Source organism: Hippopotamus amphibius, chromosome 5 (assembly GCF_030028045.1).
Source record: "Hippopotamus amphibius kiboko isolate mHipAmp2 chromosome 5, mHipAmp2.hap2, whole genome shotgun sequence".
NCBI classification, from domain to species: domain Eukaryota; kingdom Metazoa; phylum Chordata; class Mammalia; order Artiodactyla; family Hippopotamidae; genus Hippopotamus; species Hippopotamus amphibius.
In genome coordinates this window covers 83,344,062-83,366,140 of record NC_080190.1, presented here as the reverse complement: position 1 = coordinate 83,366,140, position 22,079 = coordinate 83,344,062, and the positions used below count along the sequence as shown (strand labels likewise).

Below are 22,079 nucleotides of genomic sequence, written 5' to 3'. Positions count from 1 at the left end.
TCACTGTAACAAATCTTCCAACCCTGCTGCTCATTTCCTCTGTCCCTACTTAGCTCCCAGCACGTTCTCAGCCACAGAGCCTGTCTGTGCTTCCACGTGGCCCCCCCCAGCCTCCTCCTCACCACCTTGTGTACTCCTGTCCCTAGTGCTGATCCCTCACTCCCTCACTACCCCATGTCCTTAGAGCCACATGAAAAGGAGGAGAGGGAATGGCTCCAGAGAAGATTTTAGAGTTAGATTGCACAGTTTCCTTTATTTCCTCAATGTACTCGTTTTTTTGGTCTGTCCCAAAACATTTGCATTTTAATTTTAAGCTTAGTTTTAAAATGATATACCCTTTGGTATATAGATGTGCTTTTCATTCACTCATCTGTTGGAATTATCTCCATTATTGTTTGAACGCCTCTTTGAGATTGTCATATACAAAAAGACTGTTTTCAAAGATTTATTGTCACACTGTGTGTTTAAATACATTTACTTAGTGAGGATTTTAGAATCAAGTTTAATGTCTTGTTTTCTGATTCTCTTGGCTGCATTGGCACTGCCTCAGTAACCAGTTTGAATGCTTACTCTTTTTGAAAACCTACTTCAATAAAATGTCATCTAACATGTTTTGCTTTTTAAAAAATAGATCTTGAATAACTGAATATTTCTTAGGCAATGTCAGCATTAGCCATTTGGAGCATTGATTCAATTGTTACCTTTCTGAAACTTATATATTTGGTGTCCTGTAGCCCCGAGGCACATTAGGGATTACTGTGGGTTCACTTGGGGACATGTATTTCCATGGCATTTTGGCTTCTTGAAGGATTATTATCCACCAATAGCTAATTTAAAAATTGCTTATGCTTTTTAATGTTTCCATGGAATTCAGTGGTTTTTAGGTGCCAGTTAGGGCATTTGGTAGATTGACTAGGAAAATAATTGTTTAAACAATGCTGGGATAAGTGTGCGGTAACTGTTGCCTTGACAACTGGAAAACTGTTCTGTTTGCTAAACAAAGGGACGGTAATTTAGTAGTTTAATTTCCTTTTTGGCATGGAGGTGCTATATAAAAACATTTTATTTTAGCCTCTGAGATGGTCTATATTTTTGACCAAAATCAGAAAAGCAGAACAAAAAGAGACGGTAAGAGTTTTGTTTTGTTTTTTTTTTCCTTTCTGGTGGTGTACATGTACACCTAACAGGGTTGGTGTTAGTCAAACGAATCTTGGTGAACCTGCTGACATGACTGTATATCTCTGCGTTGGATGAAAGTACAGTGGCCTCAGTAGGTGTGTGCGGTCTTGGTTGTCTTTCTACCACACTACAGGACTGTGATAGACTGTGGAGCATCCCCACAGACACTTCACCTCCCTTGCTGCTAGAACTCGGCATGATTACTTTACTTCTGAATTGAATAGGGGGATAATGTTTTAAACACCCCTCCCCCATGTATGCAATTATACTGGCATCTGTTCTGTTTATGTGGGATCTCTTTTGTATAGGACTTAAAATTTTTTTAAACTCACAGTTGTACCCCAGACTATTGAGTAATAATAACAGCCTTTTTTTTTTTTTTCTTTTTTTTTTTTAAGAGCATAGGCTCAGTAGTTGTGGCGCACAGGCTTAGTTGCTCCGTGGCATGTGGGATCTTCCTGGAGCAGGGATCGAACCCGTGTTCCCTGCATTGGCAGGTGGATTCTCAACCACTGCGCCACCTAGGAAGTCCCAGCCTTTTTTTTTTAAAGCTCTTTATTGGAATATAATTGCTTTACACTCTTGTGCCAGTTTTTGAGGTACACCAAAGTGAATCAGCTGTGTTTATACATATATCCCCATATCCCCTCCCTCCCGTGACTCCTTCCCACCCTCCCTATTCTGGCCCTCTAAGTCATCACCCACCATCGAGTTTATCTCCCTATGTTATGCAGCAACTTCCCACTAGCTGTCTATTTTACATTTGGTGGTGTACATATGTCATTGCAACTCTCTCTCTTTGTCCCAGCTTCCCCTTCACCCCCTCCCAACCCTGTGTCCTCAAGTCCGAATAACAGCCTTTAGTTGATATTGTATGCTGGGTCCTGTTCCAGTTAAGCACTTTACATGTAGCATTTCAGTCTTCAGCCCTGTGAGATAGTCACTATTTATTATATCTAGAGGCAAGGTCATCTGGCTGCTAAGTGGTAGATTTGAACCGAAGCATCTAATTCAAGAGCCTGTGCTTTTAATTTCTGTATTATACTGATTCTCATTAATAGAGTCATTCCAAGTACACTGGCGAATGTAGGCAAGTATTGATAAGAACATTAAAAATAACCCATAATCCCAGTCACTACAGATTGTAATACTTTGAGTATTATAATAATTGAGTTGATAATTGTGGGAGTCAGATTATGAGTATATGGGGGAGTTATTATACAGGCCTGTCTTTTTTATAAGTTTGAAATGTTCCTTAGTATACATTTTAAAAAGCAAAGACTACATGCCAATTGTAAAAAAAACAAACAAAAAAAGGAAGCTTTTTTTTTAGAAAAAAAAAAAGCAAAAAACAGGAAGACATACTTTGAATAAAATATTTTTATGTACATACCCTTCCTTTCCACTCCCTTTCTCATAGATTAATTCCTCTTTAACAGTTGTTTTTATCTTTAATATGTATGTTTTTTCTCTTATGTATAGCATAACATATATATCTGTATCTCTGCATTTCTAGAAGTAGAAAAAGTATAATATTTTAAAGACGTATATATATTACCAATTATCCTGTATTATGTTCTCACTAGATTTAATGCTAAAAAATAGTATATTCTGAGGGGTATTGACATTAGTTGAAAAAGTGAGAAAAGTGTCTTAACTTTCTCTTTACACTTACTTATGGTGAGCATTTGTTTAAAATGAGGTTTTGCCTCTCCCATTTTAAAAAGAAAAAGAGAAGAGGGTGCCAAATTTGAATTTACATTGGTTTAATGACTTATTTGCACACACTCTGTTTCGTAATAGTAATTGTGAATACTTAAGTACTTCCGGCATCGTAACTGAGTACTTTCTAATACTGGCCCTGTTTTCCTGTTATGGAAACTGAAGTTTAGGGGGGTTCAGTAGCTTATAAAAACTCATGTAGTTAACATAAGGAACAGAGCTGGGATTAGGATCTTGTCTTCTGCTTTGAAAACCTGTGCCAGTTTAGTCTAACATTACACTAATGATAGAGTGATAATTTATGGTCTACTAAAATTACATGCACAAATCTAACCATGTAGGTTGTGAGTTTCAATTGTTTCTTTTTTTTAGAAATTCATACTTTGGTTAGCATGGTTTCACTTCTAGACAGTTACATGTCTCAGGGTATCCCATTCTGACCATCTTTGTAACCCCAATCCTTTGACATAGGCTAGTTAAACAAATGTATACAGGATTCAGATTATTTTATTCATCTAATGATGAGAAATTCGGGACAGAAAGAAAATAGAGGCAGAAATTAAGATCAGAACATAGATCTTTGCTTTTCCTATGCTCTTTTTGAGAAATTAACACTGCTCTCACAATGTATTTAACAGGTGTTTGTTAAACTTCGGCTTCCCTTTGCAACTATTTTTCTAACAGACATATTCTTTTATATACCTTGCTGATTCCTTTTCATGTATTCTAGCCTGAAGGAAGGAAAATATTACCCTTCAAAAATAATAATTTGCCCTCATATTTGAGCTAATTATTATTCTTTTCTGTCAACATGGATTTTCAGGTTGGTAAGGATGTAGGATGGGCTTAGTTTGGGGGGAAAATCCTCTTTCTCAAATTCAAGTTGAATAAATCTGTTCATTAAGCATATAGTTTGCTGGGATTGGAATGTTGCCAGTGTTTGATATTGAATATTAATGAAAAGAGTACATAAATGGGTTTCTGTATACCAGTAGTCTAAATATATTACTATTCTATTCCCTCTCCCCCTTTTTGGTTCAAAATTCTCTATAATAAAAGTATCTAAAAAGCTAATCACTTCTTAAATATTTATTTGTTCCTGAGTAGGCACAAACATGCACTTTTAGGTGATCTCTTACTCTCTCCTACATTTCACAATTTCTGGTTCCTCATTAATTTTTATTTATTTTAACTATACTATTTGTTTATGAAAGTAAAATTTTACAGGCTAATAAGGCAGGAAGTGTTAATGGGAGAGGTTGCAAGTTGTGGAGAGTAATGAGCCTTACGGTCTTGAAGAGTGCCCCTCCATTTGGGCTTGTCCAGCAGTAACACAATACCAGTTGAACCACAAAGTGGATTGATGTCTTTTTGAAAATTTCCTAAAATTTGTGTGTGAAGTGCTGTGAGTCCCTTTCATATTCTTGCTAAAATAAAGCCAATAGCTTGTCTGGAATTTAATGAAAATATGACCAAGGAAGATGATAGTTTTAGAGGGTTAATCCATAGAGTAGAAATGCGTTTATTAACTTTAGGTGCAAGAGCAGTACAGAGTTATCAAATTGTAGTTAATTAATGATAGCATCAAGTTTTTAAAGTAACAATACAGAAATGATTATCTTTCTATGCGGGTACACTTATTTATGGAATAAATAAATCGAAATATAGGCATTTTCCTAAGTAGATTTAAGAAATCATATACTTGATATGTTTTTAGGGTTTTATTTTTTTTAAATACTCTTCATGAAATACATAGAATGTGAGGCAAATGGCCATTAAGGAGGGTGACCTCATATTTTTAGTTGTAGCACCTTGTTTTGGTTTGTGATACCTCCCCACCTTTCAAAAAGTTATTAAAATTATTTGTATATATTTATGGTTACTTTTGTTATAGCATTAGAATTTTTTTTTTGAAATATATCTCTTCTATGTGTATTAGCCACAACTATTAGGCGTGAATTTAAGATCCAAATGAAATAGATATTTTCATTATTCATTGCTATATAACAGCATTTTTCCAGCTTATGGTCTGTGGAATTTCTGCAGGACGTTAACAGATGTTAATTTAAAAAAGGTTCTTTGGACACAAAGATTGGGAAATGATGAGGCAGAGTAGGAATTCATTCAATAAACCGATTTTCCCAAACTTCAAACTCTTTTTCTTTCTGGTGGAGTGTCTTGGAATATTAGTGTTTCTTGTAAAACACTGTGGGAAAAGTTACTTACATAATCTTTCTTTGGCTATGGAATTGATTAATATAAGTGGAACTCCTTAGAAATATAGATCCTGTGCAGAAAAGTACCTGATTATAAACAGAACAGCTAGATTAGGACTATTAAAAATTAAATCACAAGTGAGGAAACTTAAAATAATATTTATTGTAGATAGGAAATAAACAGTGAACTCATGCCAAAGCAGTTGAGACATTTTGGCTGATTTTTACTTGAGATTTTTCTGACTGGATTTTTTCATATGGTTTTCACCAGTAGTTTGAATACATATGGTTTTCCCCCACCCCCTTTTATGCTGTTGTACCTTAGAATTGTCCAGATAGGGATGTAACAAAGCTATTCTGAATTTGGGTGGCTGCCAAGATATAGCCTAAATATTGAAAGAAATTTTCTTAGACTGAGTTTTAAGGATCTGCATTTTATTTCAGTGGTCATTTAGTAAAAGAATTTTGAATGAATGGGTGGATGGAATGATAAACTTGTGATTGAGTGGTCATATCATGGACCATATATATTTTATAGAGAGAAAAGAGATGCCTTTATCTTTTATAGATGTACATTTTAGTACATTTAAATAGGCTTTATGATCTGTATTTTACTTATTTTTAAGTTAGAATGTTTTATAGATTGTTCTTGTTAACAATACATTCATCTGTTACAACTTTTATAGCTGTAGCAGGATCAGATCTGCCATTCTGAGGTCTGATTGTTGGAAAGACCCAGAAAAGTTAAATCTAATTATATTTGTTTGCGTTTTTAGGCCCTTGATGAACCTCCCTACTTGACAGTGGGCACTGATGTGAGTGCTAAATACAGAGGAGCCTTTTGTGAAGCCAAGATCAAGACAGCAAAAAGACTTGTCAAAGTCAAGGTACAGTATATGTAGATTTTATAAATTATATGTTTAGTATTTGATACTTAAACTTTTATTGGTGAGTGTATTTAAGAATCTGCAAGGTGAGTTTAGTTGCTAGGAGTAATGATTGTAAAAATACCTGAAAACAAAGCATTACTTGTGATTTTAAGTATTCCAGTTGGAATGAAGTTAGATGATCACAGTTGGTATTTTGAATGCCATTTCGTTACAGACTTGGTTTTGTTTGTATTGTTAGCCTTTTAGAGCTGGAAAGGACCTTAGAAGTCTTGTAGTTTAATTCCTTAATTTTATCGTAAGAAAAATTAGGGCTCAGTAAAGGGTTAGTGATTCCTCCAAGGCCATTATGGCAAATTAGTGGCAGAATGAGAATTACCATAGTACATCAATTTTAAGGACCCCACCGTCATTTTAACCATGAAATTGAGATGTGATTTATAATTGATAATGGTAGATCTAGTTGTTGATTCCTTATCATCTATTTTTCTTGAAAAATCTTCCTACTAATTGTTAATTATTCATTGAGTGGCAAACTGCAGTAGGGAGGGAGGATGGGGATAAGAGAATAACCTAATCTCTATTTTCAAGGGGTTTATAATCCATATTAGCAGATACCCCAAAAAATATTGATTTGAACGTCACTGGTTAAACAGGCCATAGAGGTGTTGTACTTTAGGGGAGTGTATCAGAATCTTCTGAAGTGTCTACCGTACTTGTGTGCCTAGGTTTCTTCGTTATGCATGGATATGTTGAAAAAAGCTTTCTGGGTGATTCTGATTTACACTGCCAGTTAAGAACTATTGTGATAAGGCCTTTAAATTAATGTAAACCTGTAGGATGCTAGTCTTGGACCCCCACCGTACCTTCAGTTTTCACATGCTTAGTGCACATGAGCTCTGATAGTGGCCTTTCCTGTTCTGACTTCATACACTGATGTTCCCTGAGCACTCGTTTTTGCCATTACTATCTTAGAGATGAAGAGAAAGCTTTTTTATCAGTTTCCTCTTTCAGACAGAGCTACTGCTAGCACATGTAACACCTTAATGTGAATTAGACAAAGATCTCTCCCTTCTGGTGGGAGACCCTCCTTAGCGGAGCTTGGCCTACAGATAAGCACTTTTGTGCTGGTTAGAAAAGATGTTCCTTTGGGCAAGAGCAGTGTTACTCTAGGACCCATGCTTCACTGGATTTCAGATGTGATTTGTAATCAGCTGGGTGTCTCTGTGTAATGAATGAACCAGCAAAATGACACGTAGCAATTCTGCCATCTCTTGCTGTCAGTGAAAGGAAAAAAACAGTCTGTGCTGCTTCTGCTGTACAGCACAGGGCCCCAACCAGTACCTTGTGCCTTGTAAGTAGTGGCTGTCCAAAATTTGTTGTTAGCTTTCTGGGCCACTCTAAAAATCTGTTTATAATTCAAAGCTAATGATTTTCTCAACAGATAATGGTAGTATATTTCTGTGTCAGTTTAATTTGTTTATGATTCAGAGTAATCATAAAAATTATTCAACAATACTTCTTCCCCATCAGTTTTCATTTGATGAAATGCTCATTTCATTGAGCATTTACTACATGCTAAGCCCTCTATCAGGTATTGAAACTCTAATATTAAGACCTGATCTCCATTCTTAAGGGGCTTACAGTCTAAGTGAATGACACAGATATCTAGACACATAATTTAAACAAAGTGTAATAGTGCTGTTGTGTGAGACGGAGAAGCCTGGGATGCTGTGAGTACCGGACGACATCTTTCATAGCTGGTTTGTAAGCCTCTTACCTAAATTGATTACCATACACATCAGATAAGACCATGTTAATGGTTCAATCCCTGTGAGAACTCCTGCTTTATATAGGGAAAACAACCTTTTCTGTACTGACTACTGGAAGCTGTTTTATTTTTTTAACCAACTAATTAAATATTTAAACTTGATCCCTTTGTTTTAACTTATCTCACATCTGGTTTCCCATTCTCTGATTTCCCATTCTCTCTCTCTGGAAGAGAGTACGGTAAAGTTCTGGATCTAGATGGCCTGAGTTTGAATCTCAGCTCCACCATGTGCTAGTTATGTGATCTTGGACCAGTTACTTGCACTTTCTGTTCCTCAGTTTTCTTATCAACAAAATGGGAATAATCATACCTACCTAATAAGTTTGTTGTGAAGATTATATGTTTGATGCTTGAGCTGATGCTTGGCTCTCAGTAAATGTTTGTTGCTACTGCTTATATTAAGTGAGGCCTTCACAAAATGGTAGAGTACCTAGTAGTCTAAGATCACCACCTCCTTTTTCCTCATTTTTAGGAAAAGAAATTATACAAACTCATAACTAATAGTATTGAATAAAATATGATATGTAAATAATCAAGTAAGTTAGTCTGGGAAATTGTCTGGTAAATAATAAATTTTTCAGTTAATCTACTTCGGGATTGAGATTTTGTATCAACTAGACAGCCATTTGTTTAGATTACTCATAATAAAAATGAATTCATGCATTAATGAGCTTGTGTTGCTTTTTTTTCTTTTTTGGTGGCTAATTAAATTTACAATCTTTAGGTAACATTTAGACATGATTCGTCAACAGTGGAAGTGCAGGATGACCACATAAAGGGCCCACTGAAGGTAATTCATTTACTTACGCATTATTACTTCTAGTGCTTCAATGGGAAACAGTAATTATTTTGGTCTTTTAAAAATTTCATTGGTTATTTTGTTGTTGAGTTGATAAATATGTAATTCTCTCTAAATAGACTAATAGAAAAAAAGTAGACCTAGTGTTCAATAAAACCTGTATGACAGGAAATGCTAACTGTGTTCAGAAGTGAAATGAACATCAGGGAAGCATTGATTGCTTTTTATTTACTCATCTGCTTTGGTCTCACCATGTTTCATTTATTAAAAGGGTGGAATTTCCAGAAATAATAGGTGATAAACTGGGAATCAAGTGATGTAAGTTCCATGATGTGGACGTCGAGAAAACAAAGCAAAACAAATCCTCAGAGCTTTTAAGTCTTTGAAGCAACTATTGGCATATGAAATTTTTTAAGGGTCTTCAAGCAGTTAGAAGTGATAAACATGTTTATGTAGAGAGAGTTTTGTTTCTTTGCATTAGTTTTTCTTCATTGGCCAGTGACATAAGTGCTGCTTTGCTTTCCACTAGTGAGCAAGCTAGAGGGAATGTGTGGCTAGCCACTCTGCTATTTGGCTCTTTTTTTTTTTTAATAAATTTATTTATTTTATTTATTTATTGGCTGCATTGGGTCTTCGTTGCTGCACACGGGTGGGGTCTACTCTTCATTGTGGTGTGCAGGCTCCTCATTGTAGTGGCTTCTCTTGTGGAGCACAGGCCCTTAGGTGCGTGGGCTTCAATATTTGTTGCACATGGGCTCAGTATTTGTGGCTCTCGGGCTCTAGAGCACAGGCTCAATAGTTGTGGCGCACGGGCTTAGTTACTCCGTGGCATGTGGAATCTTCCCAGGGCAGGGCTTGAACCCGTGTCCCCTGCATTGGCAGGTGGATTCTTTACCACTGCACCACCTAGGAAGTCCTATTTGGCTCTTTTGAATGTCTGAAATGGACATTGGCCTAGCTGGGTGAATTTTAAGAAATACTAACAGAATTGAAACATTTGTAGATGCAAGAAAAATCCTTTCCTAATGAAGCTGTACTTTTCAGAGAGTTAGATAGATGTGTGTATTTGCCAGTTTTTGTTTGTGATTGATTTTAAAACTTTTAATTGGATTCCCAGGGCATTAGTACCTTGCATATATAGTAGGCACCATGGAGGACTAAAACTTGTAAGTTTTTTTAATCTTGCCTTGTGGAAATTATTTTCCACCCTTTCTATTTTATAGGTGCCATCTTTAATTTTGCATACACGTGTCCCTACAGGGACAAAAGGACAAACACACACACATGTATAATTTAACGTTAACCACCATTTATTTAGCACTTAGCATTTATTTAGGACTTAACACAATAAAGTGCTAAGTCCTCTGCACATATTATCCTATATAATCTTCATAACAGCTCTTTACAGAAGAGGAACCTGAAGGGAGGTGGGAGGTAAAGTAATCTGGCCAAGGTCTTACAGCCAGTAATGGCAGACCAAAATTCTGATGGACTCACAGCCTGTAATTGAAGCACTGTGCCCCTGGGTGATGAGAACACTCACATCTCCGTGCCTTATTTGTGTTTTTGTCTGGTAAGCACACCAGTGTAACTCTTCACTGCCTGACTACCCTGTTCCCCTGGCACAGGCTAGCTGGTGCCAACTACAAAAAATGTTCAGTGTTGCAAGGGATAGGAAAGACAGTTACTTTGTATCCTCAAGCCATCTTTCTCTCCTGTTGCCCCAGCCTCTTTGATTGTGGCATGGTTGATTTATTTTGCTTGTTTGGTTTTTCTTATTAAAATTTTATTTGTTTTTAGTTAGGGCTTAGGATCATTTTGATTTGGCATAGGCAAGTGTATTAAATTTCAGCGTCAAAATTGTTAAAATATTTCTCTTGCCTGAGGGTTTTTTTTTTTTAATATGGATTTTGAATGGTTCCCTAATATACTTTGTAGCTTTCTATCACCTGGTAGAAAGTATTAGCATTTGGATAAGTGTTTCTCCTAGAGGAAATAAACTTCCCATGGTGATAGTCATTTACTCTCAGTGTATTTCAGGGAGTTCACATGAAAATAATACTAGTCCACTTGAGTATTGAATTTATTTATTTATTTAGTATTAAATTTAAAAAAATGTACCGTGTATTTGTTGACAGTATTTGTTGACAGTAGTCCCTGGTAGTCCAGTGGTTTGAACAGTGTGCTTACACTGCAAGGGGCCTGGGTTCAATGCCTGGTCAGGGAACTAGGATTCTGCATGCCACATGGCACGGCCGGGAAAAAAAAAAAGTTCTGTTAATTCTTCAGAGTTTCCTTCCCTCTTTTGGACATTGTGTGGGGCTGACAGTCTCTTCTCTGAACAAGTTTATTTTTGCTGTCACTGTAAAGACCATATACATTTTAGTTTTATTGAGGTGTAATTGATACATAACATTACTATTAGTCTCAGGTGTACCACATAATAGTTCATTATTTGTATGCATTGCAAAAGGCTCACCACATTAAGTCTAGTTAACATCCATCACAATGCATGGTTGTAAAAAAATGTTTTTTTCTTGTGATGAGGACTTTTAAGACTTATCCTGTACTTTCAGATACACAATACAGTATTCTTGACTATACTCACTATGCTGTATGTTACATCCCCATGAGTTATATATTTTATAACTGGGAGTTTGTAGCTTTTGACCCCCTTCATCCATTTTGGCCACCTCCACTTCCTTCCCTGCTCTGGCAACCACCAGTCTGTTCTCTGTGTCTGTGAGGTTGGTTTTGTGTTTGTTTTGGTTTTTAGACTCCACATATAAGTGATATCATATGGTGCTTGTCTTTTTCTGTCTGACTTATTTCCCTTAGTATAATGCCCTCAAGGTCCACCCATATTGTTGCATATGGCAAGATTTCATCCTTTTCTATGGCTAACTTATATGCACACGCATACACACACACACACACACACACACACACACACCTTTATCCATTCATCCATCAGTGGATACTTAGATTGTTTTCATATCTTTGCTGTTGTAAATAATACTGCAGTGAACTTGGGGGTGCATATATCCTTTCAGAATAGTGTTTTTATTTCCTTCGGATAAATACCCAGAAGTGAAATTGCTGGGTCATATGGTAGTTCTATTTTTAATTTTTTGAAGACCCTCCGTGCTGTTTTCCATAGTGGCTGTAGCGATTTACATTCCCACTAACAGTGCAGAAAGGTTTCCTTTCCTCCAGCGTTCTGGCCAACACTTTTAATTCTTGTCTTTTTGATAATAAGCCATTCTCAATAGGTGTCAAGAGATATCTCATTGTGGGTTTGATTTGCATTTCTCTGATGATTAGTGATATTGAGCATCTTCCCATGTACCTGTTTGCCATCTGTATGTTTTCTTTGGAAAAATGTTCTATTCAGGTTTTCTGTCCATTTTTTAAATTGGGCTTTTTGCTTTTTTGATATTGATTTTTGGAGCTGTTTATATATTATGGATATTAACTCTTGTCAGTTGCATCATTTACAAAGATTTTCTCCCATTCAGTAGGTTCTTTTTTCGTTTTGTCGATGATTTCCTTTGCTGTATGAAAGCTTTTAAGTTTAATTAGGTCTCATTTGTTTATTTTTGCCTTTGTTTCCTTTGCCTTAGGAGACAGATCCAAAAAAATACTGCTACGATTTATGTCAAAGAGTGTTCTCCCTATGTTTTCTTCCTGGAGTTTTTTGGTTTCCAGTCTCATATTTAAGTCTTTAATCCATTTTTTTTTATGGTTATAAATTTATTTATTTATTTTATTGGCTGTGTTGGGTCTTCGTTGCTGCACATGGGCTTCCTCAAGTTGCGTTGAGTGGGGGCTACTCTTCATTGTGGTGTGCAGGCTTCTCATTGCGGTGGCCTCTCTTGTTGCAGAGCATGGGCTCTAGGTGCGTGGGCTTCAGTAGTTGTGGCACATGGGCTCAATAGTTGTGGCTCACGGGCTCTAGAGCGCAGGCTCAATAGTTGTGGCTCACGGACTTAGTTGCTCTGCAGCATGTGGTATCCTCCTGGGGCAGGGATCGAATCCATGTCCCCTGCATTGACAGGCGGATTCTTACCCACTGCACCACCTAGGAAGTCCTCTTTAATCCATTTTGAGCTTATTTTTGGATATGGTGTGAGAACCTTTGCCCCTTTTTGAGTTGGATTGTTTGATTCTTTTGTTGTGTTGTTGCATTGTGTGAGTTCTTTATATATTTTGGTTTTTAACTCGTTATCAGATATGTGATCTGCAGATGCATTTTCTCCCACTCAGTAGGTGCCTTTTCAAATTGTTGATGATTTCCTTTGCTGTGCAGAAGTGTTTTAGTTTGATGTACTTACAAAAACCATATAAACCATATAAATTATCAGCATTTTCTTTTTTCCTTATTTATTTATTTATTTATTGGCCGAGTTGGGTCTTCCCTGCGTGCCGGCTTTCTCTAGTTGCGGAGAGCAGGGGCTACTCTTCGATGCGGTATGCTGGCTGCTCATTGCGGTGGCTTCTCCTGTTGTGGAGCGCAGGCTTCAGTAGTTGTGGCACATGAGCTCAATAGTTGTGGCTCTTGGGCTCTAGAGCACAGGCTCAGTAGTTGTGGTGCACGGGCTTAGTGGCTCTGCTGTATGTGGGATCTTCCCGGACCAGGGATCAAATCTGTGTCCTCTGCATTGGCAGGCGGACTCTTAACCACTGCACCACCAGGGAAGCCCCAGCATTTTCTTGATCAGATGAAAATATTTCAAAGATTGTCATAATTGGTACATTATAACTCTTAAGGAGAACCTCAAAGTTATTTGCTAATATCCCTGCAGCCTTCTTCAAAGAAGAATTGTAACATGGGGCGAAGATAGTCAATTTCACAGACAGGGGGATTCCTAGGCCTGTGAGAGTTCCCAGGGCCCTATCAGGGAGGTTGTAAGGGCAAAACTGTTTTCATTACTAATACATAGATATTATTTGCCTTTTTCACTGTGTTGACATTTTCAGCGTGGTGTAGAAACAGCGGTGCGTAAGGTTGCTGGCACCGTATTACCGCAGATCAGATCAGTAGTTATTTCAGTCTTCACCGTCATGCGCTCAGTTAGTTAAAAGCAACAACAACCAAATCCAGCTCTTAGTTTGTTCCTGTATCTTCTAAAAGCTTTCCTAACTTTTTCGCATACTTTAGGTCGGAGCTATTGTGGAAGTGAAGAATCTTGATGGTGCATATCAGGAAGCTGTGATCAATAAGTTAACAGATGCGAGTTGGTACACTGTAGGTAAGGGAATACACCTTCTTTTAAAAATACGCTTTCAATGATAATATGAATAAAGCAGATTTTTCTTGATTTACTTCCTCCTCTAGATGTTATTACTGTTGTTGGTTTTTATCTTTCCAGATCTTTAAAAAATTTATTTCATAAATATATACATAACATATAATTTGAAGTTAGTGTATGTGTCATACAATTGGATTTCTAGCTTTTTTCACTTCAGAGTATATCTTAGGGGGTTTTTTTTTTTTATCTTCACCACTTTTAAGTGTGCATTCCAGGAGTGTTCAGTATATTCATGCTGTCGTGCAGCAGATATTTTTTTACCTGTAATGTTATGTTTCATAACATTTGATGTACCGTAGTTTATTTTCTCTTACTGATGATGTTGCCAGTCTTCTTGCTGTTATAATAAATGCTGGATTGAACGTCTTTTGTACATGGACATTATTCTAGTATTTCCCTAGTGTGTACGTTGAGAACTAGGCATAGATTGAAGGGAAATGTCCCTTTAAAACTGTAGTAGATTATGAAAACTGCTTTCCTAGTAGACTATTAATTTACACTCCCATAAACAGTATATGAGTGTTGTGTTAGTAATAGTTTTAAATGTGTGCCCACCTGGACACAAAATAGCATCTCAGTTTTGTTTTAATATGCTCCTCGCATGATTACTAGTGAGATCGGGCATATTTTCATATGTTTATTGAAAGGAACATTATTTCATTTGTATTTTCTCTCTTTTGAATTGTCAACTTATAGTGTCTTCCCAGTCCCCTTTTTTTCCTCTTGGGAAGGTTATCATTTTCTTATTTTCAGGATATGAGTTTGTATATTTAAATACATAAAGGGAATGTTAACTTTTGCCACTTCAGTTGCAAGTATTCTTCTATTGGTTTACTCTTATCTCTGCTAACAATTTTCATATGGTAGTCAGTTTTCCTTTGTAATTTTACTTTGAATCTTGTTTAAGAATGCTTTCCTTACATCGTTGTTATAAATCTGTTTTCCAATATATTCTTCAATTTAAAGCTCTGTTTTTGTTTTACAAAGAGCTTTTTATTTCACCCATAGTTTTTTTGAACATTCTGAAATATGATCAATTTTTTTTTTCCAAATAGAGATAAGAGTAATTATCCCAGTATTATCTATTGAATGGGAATAATTCTTACTCTTTAATGATCTCAGAGATGAGAGTAAACATCTAGTAAATGTCTCTGGTGATGTCAGAACTTGATGGAGCTTTGAAATAGTAATGACGAGTTTTTGTGGGAAAATCTGGTGGAGAGGAAAAATTTGATTTTGAAGCATAAGGAAATATTGAGTTTGTGTAGGCTGTGGGACTGTGAGCAATTCTGTGTACTAAGTATATCTGATAATTAGGTGAGATAGTCTTATAAATGTGGCACTTTTATTGTTGAATATTTTAGTTACAGCATTTGTAAAAAGTACGAAGTTATTTATCCAGTCTCACGTAATGTAAAAGTTCACATTATATATAAGCACCTAATTTTGTTTTTTTTGGCGAAAACTTCTATTTCTAAAATCAAGGACTGGTAACTATTTAAAATAGAGGTACTCTCTTCCCATGATCTGTAAGGAATGTAGTATATGCCAAAATTATATCATAAAGTATGCATCTGTGTATATATAAACTTATAATAAATTTGCTGGGACATTTTAGTACTTTAAATAAGTAGTTTTCACATGGGAGCAAATTAGCCACCCAGAGAACATTGACAGTATCTGGAGACATTTTTGGTTGTGACAGCTGGGAAGAGGGTGCTACTGGCATCTAGTGGTGGGAGGCCAGGGATGCTCTTAAATATCTCACCATGCACAGTTCCCCATGACAGTCCCCATCTGGTCCAAAATGTTTGTAGTGCTGAGATTGAGAAACACTGCTTTAAATAATAAAAATAGAGTAATTTTTAGGGGGCAGTATGAATATATAAATTTGTACCCTTATTTTTTGTTTCTTAGGTAAATTTGTCAGTATTTATCAGTAGGAAAACTTGCTTCTTCTTTACCATAGTGAGGAGGGTTAATCAGCACCTAAAAGGTTTCTTTGTGAAATGCTAACTTTGTATTTTCATTTGATGTTTTCTGTTCCAGGGAAGACGTTTTCATTACAGGTATATTATTTGTTTTCCCCTAGAAATTGGAAAAGATACTCTACATTTGAAGTTGTTTGCTACAAAACTTAAAATGTGTACTGAATTTCAGATCTAATCTTTTAAAGCAATAGCTCTGTTTGCACTAAGAAAGTTAAGTGATAATTTATGTCATTTTGTTAATCTTTGAAAAACCCTTCAGTAGTTTCCATTTCTACCTCTTCTCGCAGTTTTTGATGATGGAGATGAGAAGACGCTGAGACGATCTTCACTGTGCCTGAAAGGAGAGAGGCATTTTGCTGAAAGTGAAGTAAGTAATCATCTAACAACTGAACATGTCCTAGTATTTGGTATTGGGGGGCAGTACATTTTTGCTTTCTCAACTCAAGCAGCTTACTTGTTAATCAGGAAAAGTCATTAATATGTAAAAGCATTAGAGTGTAGTTTGTGAAACCTGTGTTTGAATACCAGGTTCTGTATGCTTTTTTTGTCTTAAAAAAATGTATTTTAGCATTTGTCCATGAAGAAAATACAATGGAAATGTTTGTTATCCTCAGGCAACTTTTATATAGAGTCCTTTAATTTGTAAATAATTGTAGGAAAGAGATGTCTCGTTTGTAATCTCCTTGAATCCCATCATCATTAAAGGCTATATCAATACGGCAAGCAATCCCTAACTACTGCTGCTGCCAGCAGCTGACATTTACTGTAGCCTGTCCTCAAGGAAGGCTTGCCTCACTGCCCTGTCTAAAATAGTCCCTTCCATTCCTCATAACCCTTTTAGGTTGATTAAATTTTCTTTACAGCACATATTCTCACCCCTGAAATATGTACATGTGCTTAATTATTTATTGTCTGCCTTCCTCACTAGAGTGTCTCAGTGGCAGAGATTTTGTATGTCTTCTTTACCATGTTGTTCCCAGTTCCTAGAACAGAGCCTGGCACAGAGTAGGAACTGAATAAATGTTGGTTGAAAAAATGAAGTGTTCTTATTTGCCAGGGACTTCGCTTAGTGCTTTACACATGTCCTTGCATTTACACATTATGGAGGAGATACAATTCTTATCTCCAACTTAGAGTTGATGAAAGTGATGGTCAGAACTGGTTCTCAGACCATCACTTTCTAGCACCAAAATCATGCTCTAAAATTGAAAGATATTATTAAGTTACTAAGAGTGGAGGGTTCACAGAGTTTTGTAAATCAGTAACTTGAAATTCAGAATTTTAAAAGTGGACATACTTGTTACAAATAGTGTTATATCCTCTAGTCCAGCCTATAAATATTAATTAATGCACAGTGTGGCCAAACCAAGATTTCTTGTTTTCTAGTAACTATTTAGAACAGTGGTTTTGTAGGGAATTTTAACATTTCTTCTAAATTATTAGACTTTATTTTATGTTTTTTTGTTGTTTTCCCTTCCCTTAAATGATTGAATTCCCGTTTCAATTCAGAATTTGGGACAGATTCTCTGCTTTATGATTCTGGCCTCTTTTCAGTCTCATTCCTTATGCATTGCCTGTACTTCTGACTTACAGGACTATTTGGTATTTCCAGATTATGGTTCATACTTTCTTTTCTTGCTGAGCCCTCCTCCTGTCAAGGCCATGAGAAATGCTTCCTCCTTCATGATGTCTTTCATGAGCTCTCTAACCAAATTTGATCTCTCTATCCTTTGACTCTTCTCCACTTCTCTTTTTATTTTATGATCTTTTTTGGTTACTTTTATCATTTTCCCTATAAAATTGTAAGCTGTTTTGGCGGAATAGCCAAGTTTTTGTCACCTTGATGGGCTCTCCTTTTCCCAGTAGTGTTTTCTGCACAAAAGGTTTCAGTAAATATTTGATGAGTTAATTTTGAAGGTTTAAATATAGGAAATACATATAGCTTTGGGACAAGTACAGTTTATTTGCAGTTTGTTTGGCTTCTTTCACTGATAAAGTAACAGAATTCTTTCTGGGTTGATGTAATTCTTAGAAGTAATTTCATTTCCCTTAGAACATGTGATAATTGTAGTAGGTTAAAGAATTTGGGAGCTTGAAGACTGGATTTTTCACCTAAGTGAAGGTATATTTCTTATTTATTTAATCCAGAGAAATATCTAAGATACTAATTTTGTTTTTACTTGGAGAATTTTAAGTTGGAATAGTTCACAGGACAGTTTTAGTATAAAGGCAGAAGCAATAAGAGCAATTAGCTCGATGTATCCTTCTTAACTTCAGGAAGGATCAGTTTTACTGTGTGTGTCTATACGTGTTAAACTCCGTGTTTTGCTGGAGGGTATTGGAATACTGGTGTGTTATTCTTTATGCGTTGCCATATGCCACGTGCTATGCTAGGTACCGGGGGTACATGGGTAAGCTAGGTAGACATGGAATTTATCCTTGGGTAACTTCTTTTTTGCTTTGGGAGGAGAAAAGGCATTAATTAATCAAAGCTATTTTTAAAATTTAAGAGTATTGACCTGGCCAGGAGTGTATTTAATCTACCATCTGTGTACATTCTTTTGCTTATTTGATATTTCTGATATTTTCAGAAAACAGTTTTGATTTTTCGGAAGTTTGCTGAGAGCATTGTTATTACTGCTAATGACTTTGACGTTTGAGTAAAGAGCCATATCACACTAATGCCATTAATAAGCTACATACCTAAACAAAGACTTAAATTCAAGATTTTCATGATAAGAGTTGGCAATAAGCAGGTCAGTCAGTTTGAATTCCAACACCAAAATCACTGGTTCCAGCCATAACCAGCTGAGTGAGGATGGTGCCCACTTGCTGAAGTCTGTTGGAGTGTTTGGGTATTTCTGTAGAGCATTCATAATTTGAATATTATCCAAAAGTTGTTTTATCAGCTGATATCCTCTCTGTGCATTTACTACATGCATTTGAAAACTCTGAAGAAAATTTAGATGAAATCCCAGCTCCATATTTCCTGCAGCCCATTTTAGGTAACAGGGCTATCAGTGAGTTTCTGCCACGCCTGTGGAATTTTCTTTGAGCCTTTAATATAGCCAAGAATCTCTGATTTTGCTCTATAGGTGTAAGACAAGACAAATTCTACCCTTCTCTTACTCTTTCGTGTCATGTGAAATAAAGGTGCTCCTGCTTTCCAGGATTGAGGCCAGGGACAGAGATACTGCTTCTTATTGTTATAATTCTTTTTCACATCCTAGGTAGAGATTATGATTTATTTGAGAATTCCTATATGTGATTCCTAGATAACACTTCAGAAATCCTGGATATTTTCTTTCCTAAACCAAGTGAAATGACCAGCAGATACTTAACATAGAAATCACAGTACATAGCAGAAATCTCTATTTCAAGAGAGCAGCCTTAAAAAAAAAAAAAAAAAAAAAAAAAAGCAGCCTTAATTTTACGAAAGGGGCATTTAATTCTTTTGTTAGCATGACAGAAAGTAAAGCCAAATTAATTTATTTTCCCTGTTTACCAAGTATAGTACTTTGAAATTTTTGCCCTTGGGAAGCATAATTAAGAGTTAATGACAAGCCACTTCTGAAGAGGTTTTGTCTGACATATTATTGTATTTGGGCCAACTTTTGCCTCCAAATATTTTTTAAATGCCTGACTTAAAAACTAAATTTGAAAGATTAAGTTTTTAGTCTTATGAAAGTAATCATTTTTGTCTCTCATTTCAAGGAATCAATTTTTATTTGATGCTTTATGGCTAGTGCCTTTTTCCTATACTGTTTTCTTTGTTGTTGGATATATATATATATATGTACCTTAAATATATTTACATATATTCTAACAAATTAGGCAAATCAGATTCATATGCTTCCCCCTTTCATGTTTTTAGTTTATCATTGTTTCAACAAAATTATATAAGTTTTAAAAATAAAACTTAAAATTTTGCTTTTAAATATTAGCATTAGTTTGTATTTAGATATCTGATCTTTAAGTTTATGGACATCCTTTCATATGATATTCTTGTTGTGTAACTTTGAGAAGTCTTTATCCTAAGTAGTTTCTCACCCATACTTCCATGCTGACAATTTTCCTGGGATCCCCTTGTGTTCATAAAAGTATCTGTAATAGCAGAGGCTCTGTTGGGGGGCTAAAAGGAGTAGCAAGTATGGAAAATCTTTAAGATGCAGAAAAAGTAAGGATATTATCAAAATTGATATTCAGAGAATTAGTTGGGATAGCATCTTCAGATTGGTACCTTAAATTCTTAGATATGTAAACCTTTTCAAGAAATAATGGCACGAAAAATCCAAGAAGTCTCTAATATGGAGAAATGAAGGGATTTCAAAATCCCCTTTTCTTCATTCTGCTTTTAACCAACAACCAGTTCCTTCACTGGAAATCATTATTTTTGAATGGGATGAGGGACAGAAGGGTTGACATGAATTGCCAGCTGAAAAGAAAGAAGTGTTCATTTGTTGATTATTATCTTCATACCAAGCACACTATTGGATGTTGCAGATTAAAAAGGAAGGGAAAATAAAATATTAACTGTAGAAAAACTAGATTTTACATTTTCTTTAAAAAAGGTTGATTGCAGGGAATTCTCTGGTGGTCCAGTGGTTAGGACTTGGGCTTTCACTTCCAGGGCCTGGGTTTGATCCCTGGTCTTGGGGATTAAGATCCCAAGAGCCTTGAGCCTCAGGGGGTGGAGGGTGGGGGCAGTGGGAGGGTTTATTGCAGAAAATGTTTGCAAAGTCATAATACAGCATATCTGATCCCTTTTTCCAAGCAGTTGATGCTTATCCTGGTAATTTCATTTCTGTTACTTACTAAGAATTCTGTTTTGTAGATTGTGATTCCCTACATGCGAAGAAAAATTTGAGCTGCAGTTGGCCCCAGTCTAGGGGTTAGATATGCATAGGTTTCTTATCTCTCAAATCTATGTTTCCACTGAGCTGTATTTGTTTTGTTTTATATTTTAATCATTCTTAGAAGTCTGCCAATCCTCAAAGAGATAATGAAATTATCTAGAGAGAACAACTAATTTTCTTTTCACTTTTTTTTTTTCCCCAGTCATGGGCTCATTCATCTTTATTCTGATATCTTTGATAGGAGAGTTTTCTACCTTTAGGAAAGTTGTATTTTTGTCTCCCTCAGGGGAAGTTTTAAATCTCAAAATCTAAGCATATTTTTTAACTGATTTGGTTTTAAAAAGAAAAAAAAAAAACCTCGCAACTAATAACTTTTGATGGGTTTATGTTCCTACCCACAGACATTAGACCAGCTCCCACTCACCAACCCTGAACATTTTGGCACTCCAGTCATAGGAAAGAAAACAAATAGAGGAAGAAGATCTAATCATATGTAAGTCCATTTTCATAACTGTTAGTTGAACCTGAATTCATTTCTCCTAGTATTGTTTTAATAGTTATTCATTTTAAAGTGTAATTTGCAAAATGCTAACTGAATCGAAGAGTAATTGCAGACTCTTTGGCATGGGTGCTTGAGATTCTCCACGCTCAGTCAACCTTAACAGCTGTATTATTTATCTGCCTCCCATTTCTCCTTACATGTGTCTTGATGCCATTGTCAAAATGGAATTAGTCAATATTTCCTGAATAATACATCCTCTGTTTTCCTGATATCATGTTTTTTATTCATGCTGGTTTTTTCTGTCTTAAATGCCACTCTTCCATGCTACTGGCTCACTTGTTCTTCACTTCTCAACCAGAAATGCTCCCACCTGTATGTGAAACATTTTGTGCCTCCCCACTCTTTTCTTAAAAACAGACATGTTTTTCTCTCCTCTGAACCCTCTGAGTTCTTTGCATTTATCTAATGTCATAGACAGTATTTCACCTGTTATCATTGTCGTGTTTGTTTTCCCTCCCTGATAATTTAAATCTTCCTGACAAGCCAAACTATCTTACTTATTTTTAAATGTCTTCTTACAGTTGTGACACATATTCTACATGTTTAACAAATTTCAGTGAAATGTGCTTAGGCGTCAAAAGATTTTAAATTAAAAAGGATCACAGGATCAAGGAGTCATGAAATTTCAGGTCATCAGAGACAAAGAAACAGTCTTTAAACAGGGCCAAAAAGAAACAACAATTTATTGCAAAGGAGTGAGAAGCACAGTGGCATCAGACTTCTC

The 22,079-nt window shown here is 35.9% G+C and overlaps 1 protein-coding gene across 7 annotated transcripts in view; it reads left to right on the top strand.

Annotated features, from left to right (window-relative positions):
- ARID4B (AT-rich interaction domain 4B) overlaps positions 1–22,079 on the top strand; it is a 131,794-nt gene that overhangs the window by 43,703 nt on the left and 66,012 nt on the right. For all 7 annotated transcript variants that reach the window (XM_057735546.1, XM_057735549.1, XM_057735548.1 and 4 more), the window contains exons 3-7: positions 5,894–6,004; positions 8,560–8,625; positions 13,796–13,886; positions 16,225–16,304; positions 21,195–21,286. In XM_057735546.1, the coding sequence (XP_057591529.1) occupies positions 5,894–6,004; positions 8,560–8,625; positions 13,796–13,886; positions 16,225–16,304; positions 21,195–21,286 (440 nt within the window). The remainder of the gene's footprint in view (positions 1–5,893; positions 6,005–8,559; positions 8,626–13,795; positions 13,887–16,224; positions 16,305–21,194; positions 21,287–22,079) is intronic.